At 35.2% G+C, this 19,805-nt stretch overlaps 2 protein-coding genes and 1 long non-coding RNA gene across 3 annotated transcripts; 2 read left to right on the forward strand and 1 right to left on the reverse strand.

Moving 5' to 3' along the window:
- The first annotated feature begins 1,302 nt into the window (after positions 1 to 1,302).
- On the forward strand, positions 1,303 to 13,257 carry LOC146957880 (transcriptional activator DEMETER-like). Its single transcript, XM_085739554.1, has 21 exons — positions 1,303 to 1,767; positions 1,860 to 2,087; positions 3,278 to 3,954; positions 5,142 to 6,557; positions 6,635 to 6,991; positions 7,848 to 7,938; positions 8,072 to 9,509; positions 9,600 to 9,679; positions 9,832 to 9,916; positions 10,007 to 10,098; positions 10,171 to 10,239; positions 10,336 to 10,372; positions 10,492 to 10,574; positions 10,876 to 11,295; positions 11,821 to 11,857; positions 11,945 to 12,002; positions 12,177 to 12,310; positions 12,397 to 12,462; positions 12,579 to 12,693; positions 12,802 to 12,840; positions 12,931 to 13,257. The coding sequence occupies exons 2-21, from the start codon at positions 2,065 to 2,067 to the stop codon at positions 13,032 to 13,034; spliced, it is 5,421 nt and encodes a 1,806-aa protein (XP_085595680.1). The 5' UTR covers positions 1,303 to 1,767; positions 1,860 to 2,064; the 3' UTR covers positions 13,035 to 13,257.
- Positions 4,912 to 13,520, reverse strand: LOC146957881 (uncharacterized). The gene is made up of 5 exons (XR_015024481.1): positions 13,249 to 13,520; positions 10,863 to 11,246; positions 7,830 to 10,263; positions 5,508 to 5,570; positions 4,912 to 5,408 (listed from the first exon to the last, which is right to left on the reverse strand). It is a non-coding gene; the product is annotated as an uncharacterized LOC146957881 (long non-coding RNA).
- A 2,885-nt stretch (positions 13,521 to 16,405) lies between these two features.
- Positions 16,406 to 19,168, forward strand: LOC146957882 (uncharacterized). Its single transcript, XM_085751274.1, has 4 exons — positions 16,406 to 17,138; positions 17,289 to 17,420; positions 17,511 to 17,670; positions 18,628 to 19,168. The coding sequence occupies exons 1-4, from the start codon at positions 16,406 to 16,408 to the stop codon at positions 19,166 to 19,168; spliced, it is 1,566 nt and encodes a 521-aa protein (XP_085607400.1).
- The last annotated feature ends 637 nt before the right edge of the window (positions 19,169 to 19,805 follow it).

The following is a 19,805-nucleotide window of genomic DNA, read 5'->3' on the forward strand; positions in this document are numbered from 1 at the left end:
TTTTCTTGTTTGCGTGAATCATACATTTTACACAAGTTATTTGTTTTAGTTAACAACCGTACTGGAAGTGTTTTGTTTTATTTTTTCTGGTCAAATGTGTTGGCAGTGTTGATTACAAGTGTCTATCAAATTCATGGGATTCTTTTCTTTCTATTGATATAACCTTAATTAACTGTCGATAAAATATTTTCAAAATTTGCCTTATTTATGCCAGACAAAATAGGGTACAAAGTCCTTTTACCTTTAGTGCATTGCACGAAACTATCCTATATTATGAAAAGATAAGTTTGGTACAAGAAAATTTTGGGGTCAAATGCAAAATATTTAAATTTACTTAACTATCATTGATATTTATTACGGAAATTGTTGATAAAAACTAAATTTACATACTTATTATTTATCAGATAAATAGTGATAAATAGTTTCTATCGAATACATAATTATTATTTTTTGTAAAAATATTTGTTTATGGAACATTAAAGACAGTATTTTAAAATTGAAGAGTGAAAGATAGTGGTATAAAAAATCCTAATCAAAATCTGAAGTGTGTGACCAGAAATAAAAACTCGGATCAAGTAAATGGAGAAAACAATTTAAAAGGTTGAATATTGATACTATATTAATAAAAAAAAAAAAGTTTATGCATTCATCTTAAAAAATAATTGACATTGTACCCAAAAAATAACTAATATTATTTTATTTTTATTTGGATAATTCTCTCAAAAAAAAAAATTTATTTGGATAATACAAGGGTTATATTAAGAACATAATATCAAAAAACAAAGGCATATCAAGCATATTTTTAATAAAAATGAAAATATTAATTGCTCAAAACATATCGTATACTTTATCCTATCAAAAAAAATATTATTACTTTAAACAACACTTGAAAATTAGATGTAAGATTTAGTGTATAATGTGTTGCCAGCATATAATATCATATAGAAAGGTAAAACAATCATGCACTAAAACTTCAAATTATATTCATGAATGTTCACCAAATATATCAGTGTGTAACATCCACACATAGCTTAGATTTTTTTAACTAGTGACCAAAAATTAATACAGCAATAAGTATAATTCATAGAAGATGAAATCGGTACAGTAAATGTTATAAAATAAAGCCTGAAAGGGTAGAGACAAGTTGATTCTCTGTTTCGTAAAGTTATTAATAATAATGAGTAAATAACAGAAGCAAAAGGTATTAGAGGATGAAAAGATGAAAACATTAATTAAAAGTTAGAGTACTCAATTAAATTATATTCTTTTATACAAAGAAGGGGTGTTCCAATCCAAAATATTATTATTATTATTATTATTTATTAATTTATTTATATTTAACATTTTTTTTTTATTTTCTCACTCCTCTTTCCCTCTCCAACTTACTCTGTTGATTCCAGCATTGACTATACTTTGTGTCTTGTGAGGCATTCTGCGTGTGTTTTAATGCCATTTTTGTCATTTCATATTCATGTTTTACATAATTATCATATAATAAAATGAATGTAAGAACATAATTCATACAAAGTTTTTACGTGTAGTCTTCATTTTAGAGATTCTGAAGATTCTGTTTATAAATACTTTATAGTGACAAAATCTGATATATTATATGAAATTTTAATTTTTGTAACTATAGTGAGATTCATAACAACAACAAAAAATCTTCTTAAGGAATTGTGTGCTGGATGCTTGTGTTTTCAATATTACTGTCCATTAGTTATTCAACAGTTTCCATGTTCAAGTCATTCATTTCATCATTTAAAGCAGGTCCATCCAATCTTTCATGCTTGAAGCGTGTTACTATTTTTATTCTTTTATATCATAAGTTGTAACTTTATATAATAATAATAATGTTGCAGTGCTAAGGTGAGGAATGTGTTGAAGGGATTATAGCATATTGGAATTGTTTAGAGTTAAACAATGGGGTAATACAGAAATGTCTATGATTGCTTTTGGATTTTGATGATTTCATGCAAAATCCAGCATAAGTAAGATAGAGTCTACAATACTCCTAAACCGTAGAATTTAGCTCAATTCAATAATCAAGCAAAGATATTTCTTCACATGAATGAACAACAAAACAACAGGTATGATCCTCTATTGGCTTTCTCCTTTCTCTTTGATGAAATCCATTGTGATTAGGAATAACAATAACATTGTTTACAGTTGAATATTGTATATGAACTGGTAAAATGATATTAATAGATGATTAATATCTGCTTAGGCATGAAATGTAGATAGTTTGGCATGTATAGATAAATGGCGTTGAGTAGGTAGGAGGTTGGTTTAGTGTTTGAGGACTGCCACACATCAGAAGATGCATAATCCCATCTTATCATCCCAAATTACCATTTTCCCTTATGTCTATCATTCTTGGCATTTCTCAATTCTAATTGATTCTTTTACATGCCATGTTTTATTTCTAGTAATATCATCTATAGGCATTATTGTTAATGTCGCATGAAGTTGCATTTTGCTCTTAATTGTCATTTCATTTGAATGTTAAAATCTATATAGGTTGAAGCTAATTACAGAGAGTTTGGTAGTTAGTAGTAACACTAGAAAATACAGTGTTGTTTTTACTGCTGAACCCATTTGTTGGCGTAGTTAATTAGTGTTGCCTCAGACATAGAACAAGGCCATAATAATACGGTATTGAGGATGAGAGGTATGCACTTGTAAACAAGTTACATAGTTTTTTCATTAGAGACTGAAAATCAAACAGATTATTTTAAGCTAACTCTTTAAGCATAAGCATAGCTCTTCCTTCTTTCTTGCTATACACCAACTATAGAAAAGTTGCTTAGTTGCACATACATACATAGGTTAACCAAGTTTAGTAATAATGTTTTTAAGTGGGGATTCAAAGTTATTCCTTTAGACTACATTTATTCAAAAAAAATTCCTTTAGACTACATGTATTATTTTGCTAGGGGGGAAAATTATTTTGCTAGGGGGGAAAACTGGCAAAGTGAATTTTATGGTTTTTATTAGCTTGATTGATATTTTCCTGTCATACTATAAATTCTTGGACATTCCATTTGAATGTGTTTGTCTGTTGTCTCCATATAATGAGTCATCGTATAGAATTAGGTTTGTACTAGTTGAACACCAGTACTTGAGCTACAATATTAGCATATAGGTATTAGGCTAATGTTTTATAAAACACCTATCATATGTTAATAGTTTCCCTATAATATCCAGAGACACAAGTGAAAGCAAGATTGTAATATGGGACCTGTAAAAAAAAGGTTGTAATATTGTTTCTAACTTGCAGGATTTCAATAATGAACTTCGGACAACAGCTTTTGGGTCAAGATGGGAACCAATTTCAAACGAACGGTGCATGGGTACCTATCACCCCTGAGAAGCCCATTCAAATAAGATCAAACACAGCATCAGACTGGCAAGCAGACCAAATGAGAAGAGCGAATTATCAAGAATTTCCTGCACCTGGAAGAGACTACATGAACGAGACGCTGATGCATTACCATGGAGCATATCAGAATCCCCATCAGATAGCGCAAACATGTCAAATTGGAGAGTACAACAATTTTGGCGGCATCTCAGTCAATAGAAACAACGTTAGCAATCACATTTCAGGCTCCTACAGTCAGGCACAGCAGTATGAGAGCAACGGATTTAATAATAATACATTGGAACTACTACTCAAGAAGAATGCAACTGATATAGCTACTGCTAACATGAATTTGGATACAAGTATCAGCTTGGCAGCAAGAAATCCACTGCTACCAAAATTTTATCCTCAGTCTAGCAGTGGTGCGAGTTATTCCTACGCAGCTTCAAACAATGTGTATACAGAAGCAAATGGACTTATCACTCCAAATAGGAATTTTGAATTTAGTGGCAGCAACACAGAAAATTTGCTCAACAATAATATTCACTGCTCAGTCTCAAACCAACTGAACGGCATTTTCTCTGAAGCATCCTATGGTAACTTCTTTTCTTCAGTAATTCAAATTCAGATATAAATTAGAGTGGTAACAATGTCTTTTTTCCTATTTTATTTTAATTGAAACACATTGAAACCGAATTAGAAACATGCTAAACTGTTCAATTGCATGTCATATCTAGCCAAACAAACTTATAGGTATTATTATCACCAAATTAATGCAAAAAATGATAATAAGTTAAATCTCTAAGAATTTTTTACGACCTATAACAGTTAATTTGCGTAAAGAAGTAATTTTTTATATGCCTATTTCTTAGAATTTAGGTTGGGCCAAACTCAAGCTTACAAAACCAGCTTGTAAGATGAGGGTTGACCAAGCTTTATAACACAACACAGACCATATTTCTAGGAAATGTGGAACTAAACCCACCCCATCGCACCCGACACAATGAAGGTGTTGGAGGCTGCAATGAAGGAAACCCAATTCCGCAATTAGGCGGCTAGGTGCGGACCGCAATGAAGGCGGAATTTTCAACACACCCCTTCCCGCTCGGGCCCAATTAGCCTGAAGTATGGACGATACAGTAAGCCCATAACATATCTAGGATAGGCTCTGATACCATCTTAGAATTTGGGTTGGCCTAACTCAACCTTACGAAACCGGCTTGTAAGATGAGGGTCGCCCAAGCTTTATAAACAGGTCATATCTCCAGGCAATGTGGGACTAAATTCACCCCTTCACACCCAACACAATGAAGGTGAGGCGGAATTTCCAACACTATTATATCAGTAGTTCAAGGAAAAAACATTTCTACTGTTATTCCAATAATCGAACTTGTGCAGCAATGCAATAAAAGAGGGAGCAAAAATAAAATAAAAAACAGTTTCAATACAGTTTGGCATTCACAGTAACCCAAAATAAATTTCAACATTCATCATTATGATGAGAGTAATTATTTTTACAATTATTAATAAATAAAGCCATGGACTTGTAAACATTGATCATGAATGCAGACAATAGTTTTATTCATTTATTTTAGTCGTTTCTTAACAAAGTCATGGAAATGATAACCTTTGAGTTACAGGTAAGCAAAAATGAGAAACTATGATAAAGATTGTGATGTTACAATACAATGATCCCATTTCTTTGTTGTTTAAACAATACCTTCCTGCATCAGTTACAAACTTTATGCATCAAATTGGTGAATGACAAAAACTGCTTCTACAGGTCATACTTTCCCTGAGCATTATATGAACTATGTGCCAAATGCAGAAGCTCATGCTACCACTAGTTTCACCAACTACCTCCAATCAATACCAGAAACAGTGGATCAGCTCAAGTTTGTGGAAAACCAGATTTGTCCTGTTCCAGATTACACGGTAGCTGAAAGCACAAGTCATGAGAAAGATTTCGTTCCATGCACAGAGAATGAAATCCAAGAATATAGTGATGGGCTTCTACAGCAAATTGTAGATTCTTCATCAGCAATAACCTCTACAACACAGGGGGATCAAAAAGCTTCTGTCAGCAACATCTGTGACAATGGAAGTAATGAGATTTTTGACCTGAACAAGACACCTGAGCAGAAATTACCTAGGCGCAGAAAGCATAGGCCAAAGGTAATTAGAGAGGCCAAGCCCAAAAAAAATACAAATCCTGCAAGTCAAAAGACAGAGATTAAGGAAACCCCGCGCAGAAAAAGAAAGAATGTCTCAGAAACTGCAGCAACACCGAAGGAAGATGTCATAAAAGACATTTGTGATTCTACCGCCGCAACTACAAAATCCTGCAGGAAAGCTCTAAATTTTGACTTAGAAAATAGTTCAAATGAAAGCCAGAGCAGCAAGGTTTTTCAGGAAGAGATGCATAGTGGAGCAAGTAAGAAGTACAATACAAACTCAGCTTTGACAATCAGCCAGCAGGATGAACTTGCAGTAGAAAACTCGCAAGCCAGGAACACAAATGATATCACATTTCTATTGGAAGGAAAGGTAACAAATTGTTTCTTCTCGGAAAGGGAATCAACCATAACCTTGTCAGAAACTACAGAACAGCAGAAAGCACAATTTTCAGTCACTGAGAAAGGTCCAGCACAAGGAAATTCTGGTTTAAGGGAGGAAAGGAATAGTGGATGCATGCAGCAATACATTAATGCAAATGAAACTGACAACAACCTCCTTCAATCAGAAACATGTTTCGAAAATACTCAGGAAACAGGGGAATTGATTTTTGAAAATATGTTCCAGTTGCCTACCATTCTATCCAATTCCACTGAAGCAAAGGGTTCCAAGAGAAAGTATTCCAAAAGCACCAAGAACCAACATAACTCGGCCAAACATCCATTTGGTACTTCCTTGTGCCAAGAGATTTCACAAGTGGATGGAAACTTCAAAGGTGCAACTCTTGCCACAGGTTTGTTAAAAAATAAAAGGAAAAGAACTCAAAATAAACTCCAATCAAAAGTTCGCAGAGGATCTTCCAGCCAAAGAAAGCCTAAAGATGATTCACAGAAAGTAAGAAAAAATGAAAAAAAGGGGGTTCAATCACATAATGAAGTAATGCCAAACAGCTGTATTGAAAGCAGTAGACTTGTAGAGAAGCAAAACAGTGGAGCCAGCACCAGTGATTCCTTTGCTATCTCAGGTAATGCATGTTTGATGAAGGAAAAAACTTTTTTAGTAAAAACAAATAATGGTAATTATCTGTTTCTTGATTTTCAGGGGAACCACACCAGATACATTCCACCCTCGTAGACAAGATAATTTGCCAATTGAATAGTCTCAATCTCAATGAGGGCAACACATCAGAGAAGGAAGAACAAAAGGCACTTGTCCCATATAAGGGAGATGGTTCTATTGTACCCTACCAGGAATTTGAACTTGAAAAGAAACATAAACCAAGGCCTAAAGTGGACCTTGATCCAGAAACAGAGAGAACCTGGAAGCTGTTGATGGGGATCGAAGGAAGTGAAGACCTTGAAGGAACTGACAAGAAAAAGGAGAAGTGGTGGGAAGAGGAAAGAAATGTATTCCGTGGACGAGCTGATTCCTTCATTGCACGGATGCATCTTGTTCAAGGTAAAAAAATATCAAATTAAAGGCCCAAAACTTGCTGATATTATGCCTCTGGTTCTCTTGAATTTATGATGTTTGACACTAAAATTGTCTTTACAATGTCATTCATATATATAAATTTGAATGTGTTGGAATTATAGGTTTTGGTAGGATACTGTACTGAATATATGATAGAACACCTTAATTCTTTATCTAATAATAGGTCAGGTATTAGCACTTCTAGCAGAATCAAGTCCACATATACAATAAGACTAATAACCTTAATATTATAACAACATGAATTCTAACGGTTTATTTAGAAGTTGGGAGGGGAGGAATTGATAGAAAAGGGAGGATAGTCCCTCACATTTCATGGGGGTTTACTTTTCCATGTAAGACTAAAATTAGAGAACTCAAAATATGTATGGAGGGAAGAATTTGGAGGCTTTTGGAGAGCTTTGAAAAATTTCCCAAATCCTTTGCTAGTTTTTATAATACTCTCAACAAAAGTTAGTCATAAGTTATTCTCTCCTCTCCCCTCTAAAAACACTTTCTCAAACAAGGTGAGGGATTATCCTCCCTTTCTCTTCACTCCCCTCTCCCAAAGACCTACCATTTCTTTCCCTCCTAACCATCAAACAAAGCTTATTGAATGGTTTACTTAAAAGTGTGAAAATAGGCAAAGGCACAGGGTTAAAAATTGACAATAAAACTCTTTATATTTAATTAGCACCCCTTCGACCGCGGGCTTCGACAATCAAATAGGATAAACAGCAAAAGCAGAAGCCAGCGATTTATTGAAATTATTCACTTGATTGCTAAATTGTTCATTTGTCAGAATATATTTGTAAAGCAAATATACCTCTACTCTACTATGCAGGAGATAGACGCTTTTCAAAGTGGAAAGGATCTGTGGTTGACTCAGTGATCGGTGTTTTTCTCACTCAGAATGTCTCAGACCATCTTTCAAGGTAAATTCATATATTAGCATATTAGGTTTTTCCACTTTTCATCACTTGGGATGTTTTGCCAAAATTGCCAATGCTAGTACAAGATGTTTTGCAAACTCCACAAAAACATTATGTTTTATTCTTCTCTTTGCAGCTCTGCCTTTATGTCTTTAGCAGCAAGGTTTCCTCTTAAATCAAAAAGCAGCCAGAGGACATACGATATTGTTGTCACAGACCCATCGGTTGAAGAGCCACAACACTGCATAGTAAACCCAGTTGACAAAATAGCATCATATGAAAGAGGAACATTAAATCCACCAACCTATTATATCGACTTTGAGATGCCACATACAGGAGAGTATTGGAGAGACAGGGAAACTTCAAGGATAAATGAGAGCCTAATACAGCCAAATAATCATAGCTCAGAGGAAGAACTCTATTCATCACAAGATTCTCTTGATTCCTCAGTTACTCAAGATACCAGAATTAAATCCAATTCAAAATCAGAAGTACGTAACAGTGGGTGTGAACCCAGCAGGGATCAGTTCTTAACTTCAACAAATTCTTTACAGGTAGGAAAGGCCACTAAGTTTCAGGAATTTTACCATAGTGTGAACGGAGTATCACTGTTTGACGAGAGAACCAATGGAGAGCTGCAACAACAACATGTGAAACTGCAACAACAACATGTGAAACAAAGCTCAAGAGTAGACAGTAATGATATTCACAGTTTCCACTCAGCATCTGGTCATCCCTGCAGCTTTGGTTATCCACAAAAGCAACAACTACCTGTAGCTCCTCCAAAAGACTATGAGTCATATTACTCATACATACAGGGTCTGAACACTTTTCAAATGAATGGTGAGGAGTTTTCTTGGCCTGAAACTGTTTCCATACAAAGTGAATTTCAAGACAACAATTATTTGAGATTTGGCATCAACGGAGTAGGAGATAGTGTGGATAAACCCGCTGAGATGCAGCATGGAAATGGAACATTAGGGTCTCCAGAGTTACCAACTATGAACCCTTATGGACCATTAAGCAAGCATTCAGTCTCTATAGGAGATACTTCTCAATCCTTATCTCACACAAATTATAATCAACCTTCACCTAACCATCACTTTGTGAGTCAGAAAACCTTCCAGTCAGAGGGGGGGACATATGCAGAATCATCAAATACTTCTCACATATTGGGCAAAGATCATGCAGAGAACGATCACAGCAATACACTTACGCATGCAGAAGAAGTTTTTGACAGTGAAAAAATTATATCCACGGAGCAAGTATGCTCTGATAATATTCAAGCTAAACCAAAGGCAGGGAAGCAAGTTTATTCTCCAGGCAAAAAAGACAAAGATGGAAAACTCAAGGTTCGAAAAGCAAGAAAAACGAAACCTGAGACCAACAAAAAGCCTGCAGAAGACTGGGACAAACTAAGGAAGGACGTACAGGAAAATGGCGTAAAGATAGAAAGAAGTGTAGATACAATGGATTCGCTGGACTATGAAGCAGTAAGATGTGCTTCTGTTAAAGAGATATCTGATGCTATCAAAGAACGAGGGATGAACAACATGCTAGCAGAACGAATCAAGGTATGTTCTCCCTCCCACTCAAGTTTGTAGAACACTGAATTTTAACTAAAATAAAATAAGTTGAGATATAGGACTTTTATTGTATTTCAGGAATTCCTGAACAGACTGGTTAGAGAACATGGAAGCATTGACCTTGAATGGTTAAGACATGCCCCCCCTGATAAAGTAAAGTAAGTCAAAATCTTTTATCACCATTAACCAATGTCCTTAAACCCTATCCTAAGAAAGTTTCTATTTAGCAGACACTTCCCGCCAATAACAGAATATAACGCAAATTAACCATGTCCTTTCTACTTGTTTTCTTATACAACATCAAATGCAGGGACTATCTTCTAAGCATGAGAGGGTTAGGGTTAAAAAGTGTGGAATGTGTACGGCTTCTGACACTTCATCATCTTGCTTTCCCAGTAAGGCTAATTTGAAATCTATTTCCTTCTTACGCATGCAAATCACTAAAAACTCTTGCAATAACATGTTGCTATACTCATGCCTTGAAGGTTGACACCAATGTTGGAAGGATAGCCGTTAGACTTGGATGGGTCCCTCTCCAACCACTTCCTGAAAAACTACAAATACACCTCCTTGAATTGTAAGTATCTTATGCTACCCAGTAAGAAGATAAACATATCAGATAGAAACATCTAACTACTGTGCCGTGCAGGTATCCAGTGCTGGAGTCTATTCAAAAGTATCTTTGGCCAAGATTGTGCAAGCTTGATCAAAGAACCTTGTAATATCATAACTTCCTTGAAATCTGCAGAAAATATTTTACTGCTTTATTATGCTAGCCGAATCTGTAACTAAGATATGTATAACTGAAATGCAGGTATGAGCTACACTACCAGATGATTACATTTGGAAAGGTATGGATAGTTTCCTTCTATGTTCAATTTGGTATTCACGAAAACATAGTTTTGGAACTAGCTTTGCTTCACAATCTTGAGATAAGAAGTTAAAAGTAATTTATGTTCCAAACATGCAGGTTTTCTGCACAAAGAAAAAACCAAATTGCAACGCATGCCCAATGCGAGCAGAGTGCAGACATTTTGCCAGTGCTTTTGCAAGGTTAGCTACTCAGTATATCAGTTGCATTACATACTGCCATGAACTCAATGCAAAATGCATGTGAAGTTCAATATTAACCCGTTTCATATTCTTCAAACAAAATAATCAAGTCACCAAAGTCTTTAAAATTACATCTAAAATTTAAAGGCATAGCCAGTTCAAAAGAACAAAGGTCAACGTGTAAAAATAGAATAAAATAACCATGTCAGTTTAATGAGTTGTTTCTTTCAATTACATTATTATAGTATGAAGTGCATGAGGGGCATACTATATTTTCATAAGACTAACCCTTTCAGTTCAGTGCACGGCTTGCCTTGCCAGGACCAGAAGAGAAGCAAATTGTGAGCATGCCAGTTCCCATTGCAGATGAGAGAAGCCCTCCAAATTTGAACCCGCTGATCCTACCTCTCCCTGGGAACAACACAAGCATAGAAGCAAGTCTCCAAAGTAGGAAGTGTGAGCCAATCATTGAAGAACCAGCAACACCAGAACATAGTACAGAGGCATTGGAAAGTGACATTGAGGACTTCTTTTGGGAGGATCCTGATGAAATTCCTACTATCAATGTCAATCTCGAAGTGTTCGCAAAGAGTTTACAGAACCATATGCAAGAACATGAAGGTGACCAGTCTAAGGCCCTTGTTGCCTGGAATCCACAGTCTGCTTCTATCCCTACACCAAAACTGAAGAACGTGAGCCGGCTAAGGACAGAGCACCTAGTGTAAGTACTAGCATTGCCAACAGCAGCAAACAACCTTGCTATTAAAACACAGATCTAACGAAAAATTTGAATAGTTTTCTTCTTGTTTTTTTTTTTGTTCAAATTAACCAACCTATAAGTGACCTAGAAATATTAACTCTGTGATTACCATTTGGACTATTGAATTTCAAGTTAAGCAACCTAAATGCAGTAACTGAATCAGCATCCACGGGCTTGCAGGTCCTGAATATAACTATATCTTTACCTTTACAAGGATGATTTTCTAAATTGTTTAGATTAAGTATTTTTGGAGATGCAAAGCATTTGGATATTCTTGCTCAAAATTTAAGTTCAAATAATAAGGTTTTGTCGGACCTCTCTAATTTCTAGACCTAGAAATTTTATTTCTAGAAGACTTTCTTAAAAGACATCACTATCGTCATAAGTAAACTCATTGTAAATGCCTTAACTCTCTGACTATATGACTGATCTGTTTTTCAAATGAAAATCTAAATGATGCTTTCTAACATCCACTGATTGATGCAGATATGAACTTCCGGATTCACACCCTCTGCTGGAAAAGGTTGGGTTATTCTTTTCTTTGTACTGAAACGCACAGTTATCAGTTTTGGAGACTTTTTTATATTTGTTTGTTTGCTAAAATTTACAGATGGATAAGCGGGAGCCTGATGACCCAAGCCCATATCTTCTTGCAATATGGTCACCAGGTTAGCAGATGATTCTTGTAATAATCTCAAATAATAAATAACATATGCAAACAGACAGATTGAAAAGCATAGGCTGTTATCAAAAAATAATATTAGGCATAGGCAAGATCATTACTACGTATATGCTAGGTATATTCACAGCAGTATTTATGAATTATGACATTTGAACACTAGGTGAGACTGCAAATTCCATTGAACCACCACAAAGGAAGTGTGGAGACTCAACCAACCTGTGCAATGACAAGACATGCTTTTCATGCAACAGCATTAGAGAAGCTAATTCACAGATTGTTAGAGGAACACTTCTGGTAATGATTAATTTTACAAATGTTAAATTAACAGCATTAGCCCTGTAATTTTTTAATAACTTTCACAAATGTTATCTGATATACAGATACCGTGTCGAACAGCAATGAGGGGAAGTTTTCCACTGAATGGAACTTACTTTCAAGTTAATGAAGTAAGTGCAATCTAGGTTTTCTTACTATTCCAGTCACCTTAACAAAATTACCTTATTTTAAATTTCAATACTCACCACCAATTGTCAATAAAAGCTTTTATTTTTTTGTCATGAAGCTATTTGCGGACCACGCATCCAGCGTTAAACCCATAGATATCCCTAGGGAATGGATATGGAATTTGCCAAGGAGGACGGTATACTTTGGAACCTCTGTATCGTCAATTTTCAAAGGTACGAAAATAAAAACTCCACATACTCATCTACTAATACCTATTCTAAACAAGTTTGAGCGAGAAATTAAAAGTACTGACTAAAAAAAACAACTCTTGTGTCTACTAGGTCTTTCAACCCAAGAAATTCAGCAATGCTTTTGGAGAGGTATGCCGACTATTTAAAAATGTTTGTTTAATTTGTTCTCTTATCACACTGCAAAATTTTAATAACATTTTGATACTTGGTTGATTTCAGGATTTGTTTGTGTTCGAGGATTTGATCAACAGAAACGCGCACCTCGTCCACTTTTTGCCAGATTGCATTTTACAGAAAATAAATTGGCAAAGTCAAAAAAGTGAAAACAAGAATAAGCATACTTTTTGTATGTTTCAACTATTCTTTTTATCTTACATGCAAAAAAAAAGTACAAAGTTTTTCTGTTTAGGATCGTTGCAACTAGTGGCATTGGATTGGATTTGACCTGTATATCATTTCTATTTCTGTTCAGCAATTGTGACTATTGCATTATTATTATTATTATTATCATCAATAGAGAAAGATTAAACTCGTTACCTGAACCAATTAAAAGTGATTGAGTTTGAACCTGTTACTTGAGTTGAGCCCATTGTGGTTGAGTTTGAATGAACGGTTTAGTTTGGTTTGGGTTCACTTGGTTTACCGTAACCGCTGTACACCACTGTTGTTGTTGTTTGAGCGGGATAACAGGTTTTGATTGAGGAATTCAGATTCTGGGTTCACAAATGCATCGTGGAATTCAGATTAGTCATTTTAGTTTTTTTATTTATTTTTAAATTGGTTCTTTGTGTGGTAAAAGTGAACTAAGTCAATTTTTTTAAATTTTTTGTAACAAACTAATCCTTTTTTCATTCAACTTTTTTTTAAAAGCGCTTACATGACACAAAAGACGGTTTTGGACTGGGCATCAAACCTTAACATTGTCTCCAACTCTGATGGGAGAGACGGCTAAAAACAATGAGGTGAAAGGTCCCAAAAAATGTTTATGACACAAAACATAATTTATTTATATACTTTTTTTTTTTTATTGTTTCTCAATTCAATCTTAAGGGGTGTATTGGATTATGATTTTAAAAGATAACTTTTTAAAAAAAATAAAAAATTCTTGTGAATTATAAAAGACTTTGCAAGATTTAATGACTTTTAAGATTTTAAAAGACTATCGAGATTTACAATTTGGATTTCGAAGGATTTATATCATGAGATTTTAAAGGATTTGGAATGATTTTATAGATTTATAAGACTTCAAATGACTTTATGAATTTTAAGCATCATTGAAGATAAATGTTACGGACTAAGCATCAGCCATGTCGCTGACCCAACATGCAACGGTCCAATAATGCATAATCCTCGCTTGCATGAGGACTACATACGACCTATCGTGCCACACATAAGCAAGTATTCATCGATCAAGATTGTTGATGTGATCTCCAACGAATTCCCACATTCATCGCTGAGTTTCACGAAAATAGTTACATATGAGCTCCCCTATATAAAGGTGGCTATGCGTCCAACAGAGACATGTTACACATTTTTCACCACTTTCATCGACTCTTCTATCGAGAACTCTATAATATCTTTGTAGTGTCGCTATAATTTCACCATAGAACTACCTCTGTCGTGAACTAGAATAGCTATGTCGCATCAGAAAATCTCTTGTGTGCTTTACGTTGATTGAATATACCTCGATCCAGTATACATCATATCATTAGCGCTAGAAAGAGGGGAATCACTTCATTAATTTCGAATCTCCACAAAAGTTTTCATTGATCAAGTTAAGACTTTTAGTACATATGATTGAAGAGGAAATTCAAGCTACTATCATCATCGAAAACATAGGGTGTCATGGGAATAAGTCGAACGCATGTACATATGACTCAACGACTCAACTACCTTTAGTAAGGATACTACTCCCAAGGACGGAGCCACATAAGGTTGTGTGTGTCTTACTGCCTCCACAAAGTTCTCTATAATTGTTAATGAATATTACATACATAGTAGTGATCCACGTATCAATTAGATATTATATTACCGAAAGAAAATTTTATAAGTCTTCAAACCCGTCTCAAGCAATTTTGAGATTTAAATCAATTTCTAAGAATCATGTCTTTTTAAAATTAATATATTTTTTAAAAAATAATTTATGTAAATTTTATTTTTCGATCTTTTTTTGATACAAAATTGTTTATTAAGTTATCATAATCAATTTTATTTAACAACTCTTTTTCAATGGATAATAAAGTCAACTTATATAATATTTGTTGAGAAATTTTCGTTCTTAGATAAAATCTTATTAATTTTAATTGTGATTAAAAAAACTAATACTTTTGTGAAGATCACAAAGTTAAAAAAAAGTCGTTGTTATCTCATTACTAGTAATGTTGCTCCTCCTCCTCTTCTCGCACATGCACACGCACGCGCGTGCGCGCGCGAGCACACACACACAAAAACAAGTTAAAGAAAAATGGGCGTAAAGCAAGGACTTTACTGACCTAATGGTTGAGATAGTCCCGAAACCACTATTGTCAGTCTCCAAAACCTATACGAAAATTTCAACAAAAATGTCATAAGAAAATATATACATGAATATATTTAAAAGAGAAGGCGAAATATAAGCAAATTTTGAGGGATTTGTATGTCCTTACCAAAGTTGTTGTGTTGAATGTACTTAAATTATTTGTACTGTTTCTAAGGTTACTTGTGATAATCGTTGCATCCATGCCCTCTCCGATCATATCAAGGTTTTGCTTATTGACTTCAGCGTTTTCGTTGTAAAAACCTCTTTTGATGAATATGACATATCACTTCACACTAGAGTTAGGTGCTGCATTCGCAACATCCATTACCCTTGTGAAATTTCTGGTACGGTCTGCATAAACTACAACATCAAAATTGAATAGTGTAACATCCGTTAGTCTTTTGGGCTAACCCAAGATGGAAATTGGCCATGGCTGGAAGAATAGTGTGACATATGGTGTACTCAATTTAATAAACTAACGAATCAACATTAGTGATTTTCGTTGTAATTTGTTCCTTCAAATTGATCCATAAACGTATTTGTGTTCGCATGAATCGAGCTTAACCAAGTATTTAGAGAAAGTTTTATTAACCATCGGGCCCGTCTCAACTAATATTGAGGCTAAAGCAAATTCTAAGAATCATGTCTTTTTAGAATTAATATATTTTGTAAAACACATGTATTAGAGAATAAGGAGGAAGACAATAATGCAGTTACATAGCTTCTGATCACCAGAGTCTGAAGTTTCAGCTTCTGATCACTAGAGTCTGAAGTTACAGCTTCTGATCACTAGAGTCTGAAGTTACAGCTTCTGATCACTAGAGTCTGAAGTTAACTAGTTTTACAATTGAGTTTGTACTTGGATTAGCTTGTTCATAGGATGATTGTACTTTACTTTCTTCCTATAAATACCTCTTGTAAACTCTTTCACATTTATGAGAAATGAGAATATTCATTTTACACATTTCATAACATGGTATCTAGAGCCTTTCTCTCTCTCATCCTCATAAAGAAAGTTTGTTACAAAGTTAGTTACAACAACTTTTCTTCTTCATCTTCAACCTTTCGCCATTGATTTTCTGCAACTTTTTTTTTGGATTTGCTTTGATTCCTTCGTGAATCCTTGCTATTTCTTTGAATTTTCTTGCTTTGATTTCGTCTCGTCTCGTTTCAATCATGCCTCGCCAAAATCAAGTTGATACTGAATCTGTGTTCTATGTGCATCCAAGCGAAGGTCCGAATTCTGTTCAGATTACTCCTCTATTGGATGGATCCAATTATCTCTCATGGAGTCGCTCCATGATTCGAGCTTTAGGCGCGAAAAACAAATTGAAGTTTGTTGACGGTTCCATGGAAGTTTCTGATGAAGAGGATTTGAATCGTAGTGCCTGGGAATGGTGCAATCATCTCATACAGTCATGGATCATCAACTCTGTTTCTCCGCCAATTGCTCAGACTTTGGTTTTTCATGAAACTGCCATTGATGCGTGGTTAGATCTTAAGGATCGTTTTGCAAAGCTGATAGGATTCGAACTGCTACACTTCGTTTTAGAGTACTTCACAGAGATGCGTACTCTATGGGAGGAGCTGAATTCTCATAGGCCTATGCCTCGTTGTACTTGTCCTTATCCTTGTCGTTGTGCTGCTATGAGAGAAGCACATAATTACAGACAAGAAGATCAAATCATCCAGTTTCTCACTGGATTGAATGATAAATTTGGAGTTATTAAAACTCAGATCCTCATGATGGATCCTCTTCCTACTATCAATAGAGTTTATGCTTTGGTGATTCAGGAAGAAAGCAACAATAATTCAGCATCTCCAAGCATTGATGAATCCATTTCTTTGATCAATGCATCTGAATCTCGTAACAAATCATATTATTCTTCTGGCAGAAGCGGAGGGAGAGGTCATTCATCTAGTTCAAGACCTCCACGCCAGTGCACCTTTTGTGGAAGAAGCAATCATACTGTGGATTATTGATATGCCAAGCATGGATATCCAAATAATTTCCAGCGACAAACTCCTTCTATTAATGCTTCAAGTAGTTTTGAAACAGATGAAGCACCATCTGGAAGTTGCAATGAAGCATCTTCATCCAGTGCCAATATCTCACAAGAGAAGTATGATCAGCTTGGAAGTTTGCTTCAGCAAGTGAATTTGTTGCCTTCATCATCCACACCTTCTGCCAGTGCCAATTAAATCAGCTCTTCTCCCTTGTCAGGTATATCATCTATATTCTCTTGTTCTATTTCTGCTAAGTCTGATATATGGATTTTAGATTCAGGAGCCAATGAACATATCACTTCCTCTGCGCACTGGTTCACATCTTATCACAAAATTGATCCTAAACCTGTTAATTTGCCCAATGAAACCTCAGTTTTAGTTCAATATGCTGGCACCATCCATTTTTCACCTCAATTTTACCTTGAAAATGTCTTGTATTCATCATCATTCACTATGAACTTGATCTCTATCTCTAAAATATGTGAGTCTTTGAATTGTTATGCCAACTTTCATGACAAAAAGTGTTTGTTACAGGATCTTCACTCCCAGAAGATGATTGGTTTGGGTGAACAGATTGAAGGTCTATATAGATTAGATTTAGATTCTTTTAATAAGCCTTTGTGCAATAGTTTGTCTGTTAATCACATTTCCACCCATACCAATTTAACCATACCTTCATCTGCATTGTGGCACTTTAGATTAGGACATGTTTCACCCTAAAGACTCATTCATATGTCTCAATTGTATCCCACTCCCACTTTTGATCATAATGCCACATGTGATATATGTCATTTTGCCAAACAAAAGAAATTGTCTTTTCCTTCTAGTGTATCTGTAGCTTCCAGAAAGTTTGAGCTTCTGCATTTTGATATTTGGGGTCCCATTTCCACTCTTTCTGTTCATAATCATAGATATTTTCTTACTATTCTTGATGATTTCAGTAGATACGTTTGGATTGTGCTTTTAAAATCTAAGTCTGAAGTTTCTCAACATGTTAAAAACTTCATTTCTCTTGTTGAAAACCAGTTTCATATAACCCCTAAAGCCATCAGGTCAGACAATGGACCTGAATTTTTACTTCATTCTTTCTATGCCTCTAAGGGTATCATACATCATAGGTCATGTGTTGAGACCCCCCAACAGAATGGTAGGGTTGAGAGGAAGCATCAACACATCCTCAATGTAGGTAGAGCTCTTTTGTATCAATCCAAACTACCTGCTCCATATTGGTCATATGCCCTTTTGCATGCTACCTTTATCATCAACAGAGTCACTTCCCCTAATCTTCACAACAAATCACCATACCACATTCTTCATAGTAAACTCCCTGACATTGAGTCATTCAAAGTTTTTGGTTCTTTATGATACTCCTCTACTTTTCAAACAGACAGATCCAAACTATCTGCTAGAGCCAGAAAATGTGTTTTTCTGGGTTACTCTATTGGTTTCAAAGGTTCAGTTCTTTTAGATATTCACTCAAGGGAGATTCATATATCTAGACATGTTCAATTTCATGAACACATTTTACCCTATCGATCCAACCCTTTGTCCATAACCACTAACTGGACCTATTTTTCCTCTGATACTTGCACTGCAAGCAACCCTATACCTCCTACTTCCTCATCTCCACCACCATCTATTATTGACCCTGACCCACCACATGATGACTCTACACCACCTACCACTCCTATCTCACCACCTATTCTCAGAAAATCTACCAGAACCAGTCACCCTCCATCTCATTTACAAGACTATATCTGCAATAATACTTCTGGTTCATTTCATGCTTTGTCTGCCAATGTTAAATATCCCATTTATGCTTCCCTTTCTTATACTAATGTGTCTCCTTCTCATTGTGATTATTCTCAATCCATTGATTCACACATTGAGCCAACCACATATGATGAGGCAAGCAAACACACTTGTTGGTAGCAGGCTATGCAGGCTGAACTTGCAGCTCTTGAGAATACTAGCACTTGGAAACTGGTGGATTTACCACCACACATCAAACCAATAGGATGTAGGTGGATATACAAGATCAAACATCATGTATATGGTACTATTGAGAGATACAAAGCAAGATTGGTTGCCAAAGGATACAATCAAGTTGAGGGACTGGACTATTTTGATACTTATTCACCAGTTGCCAAGCTCACCACAGTCAGAATTGTTATTGCTTTATCAGCTATCAACAACTAGCACATACATCAACTTGATGTGAATAATGCATTTCTCCATGGGGACTTGCAGGAAGATGTATATATGACTGTTCCTCAAGGTGTCATTACTTCTAAACCAAATCAAGTTTGCAAATTACAGAAGTCTCTCTATGTTCTCAAGCAGGCAAGCAGAAAGTGGTATGAAAAACTCACTTCATTACTTCTTGCCCATCAATATACACAATCAACCTCTGATCATTCATTGTTTATCAAGAAAACTGCCACTACTTTCACAGTTATGTTAGTGTATGTTGATGATGTGATAATTGCTGGTGATTCATTGCTTGAGTTTCAACACATCAAATCCATCTTGCATTCTGCATTCAAGATTAAAGATCTTGGGCAACTAA

Source organism: Medicago sativa, chromosome 1 (genome assembly GCF_051527215.1).
Source record: "Medicago sativa cultivar Bolivia chromosome 1, Bolivia_mono, whole genome shotgun sequence".
In the NCBI taxonomy this organism is placed as follows: Eukaryota; Viridiplantae; Streptophyta; class Magnoliopsida; order Fabales; family Fabaceae; genus Medicago; species Medicago sativa.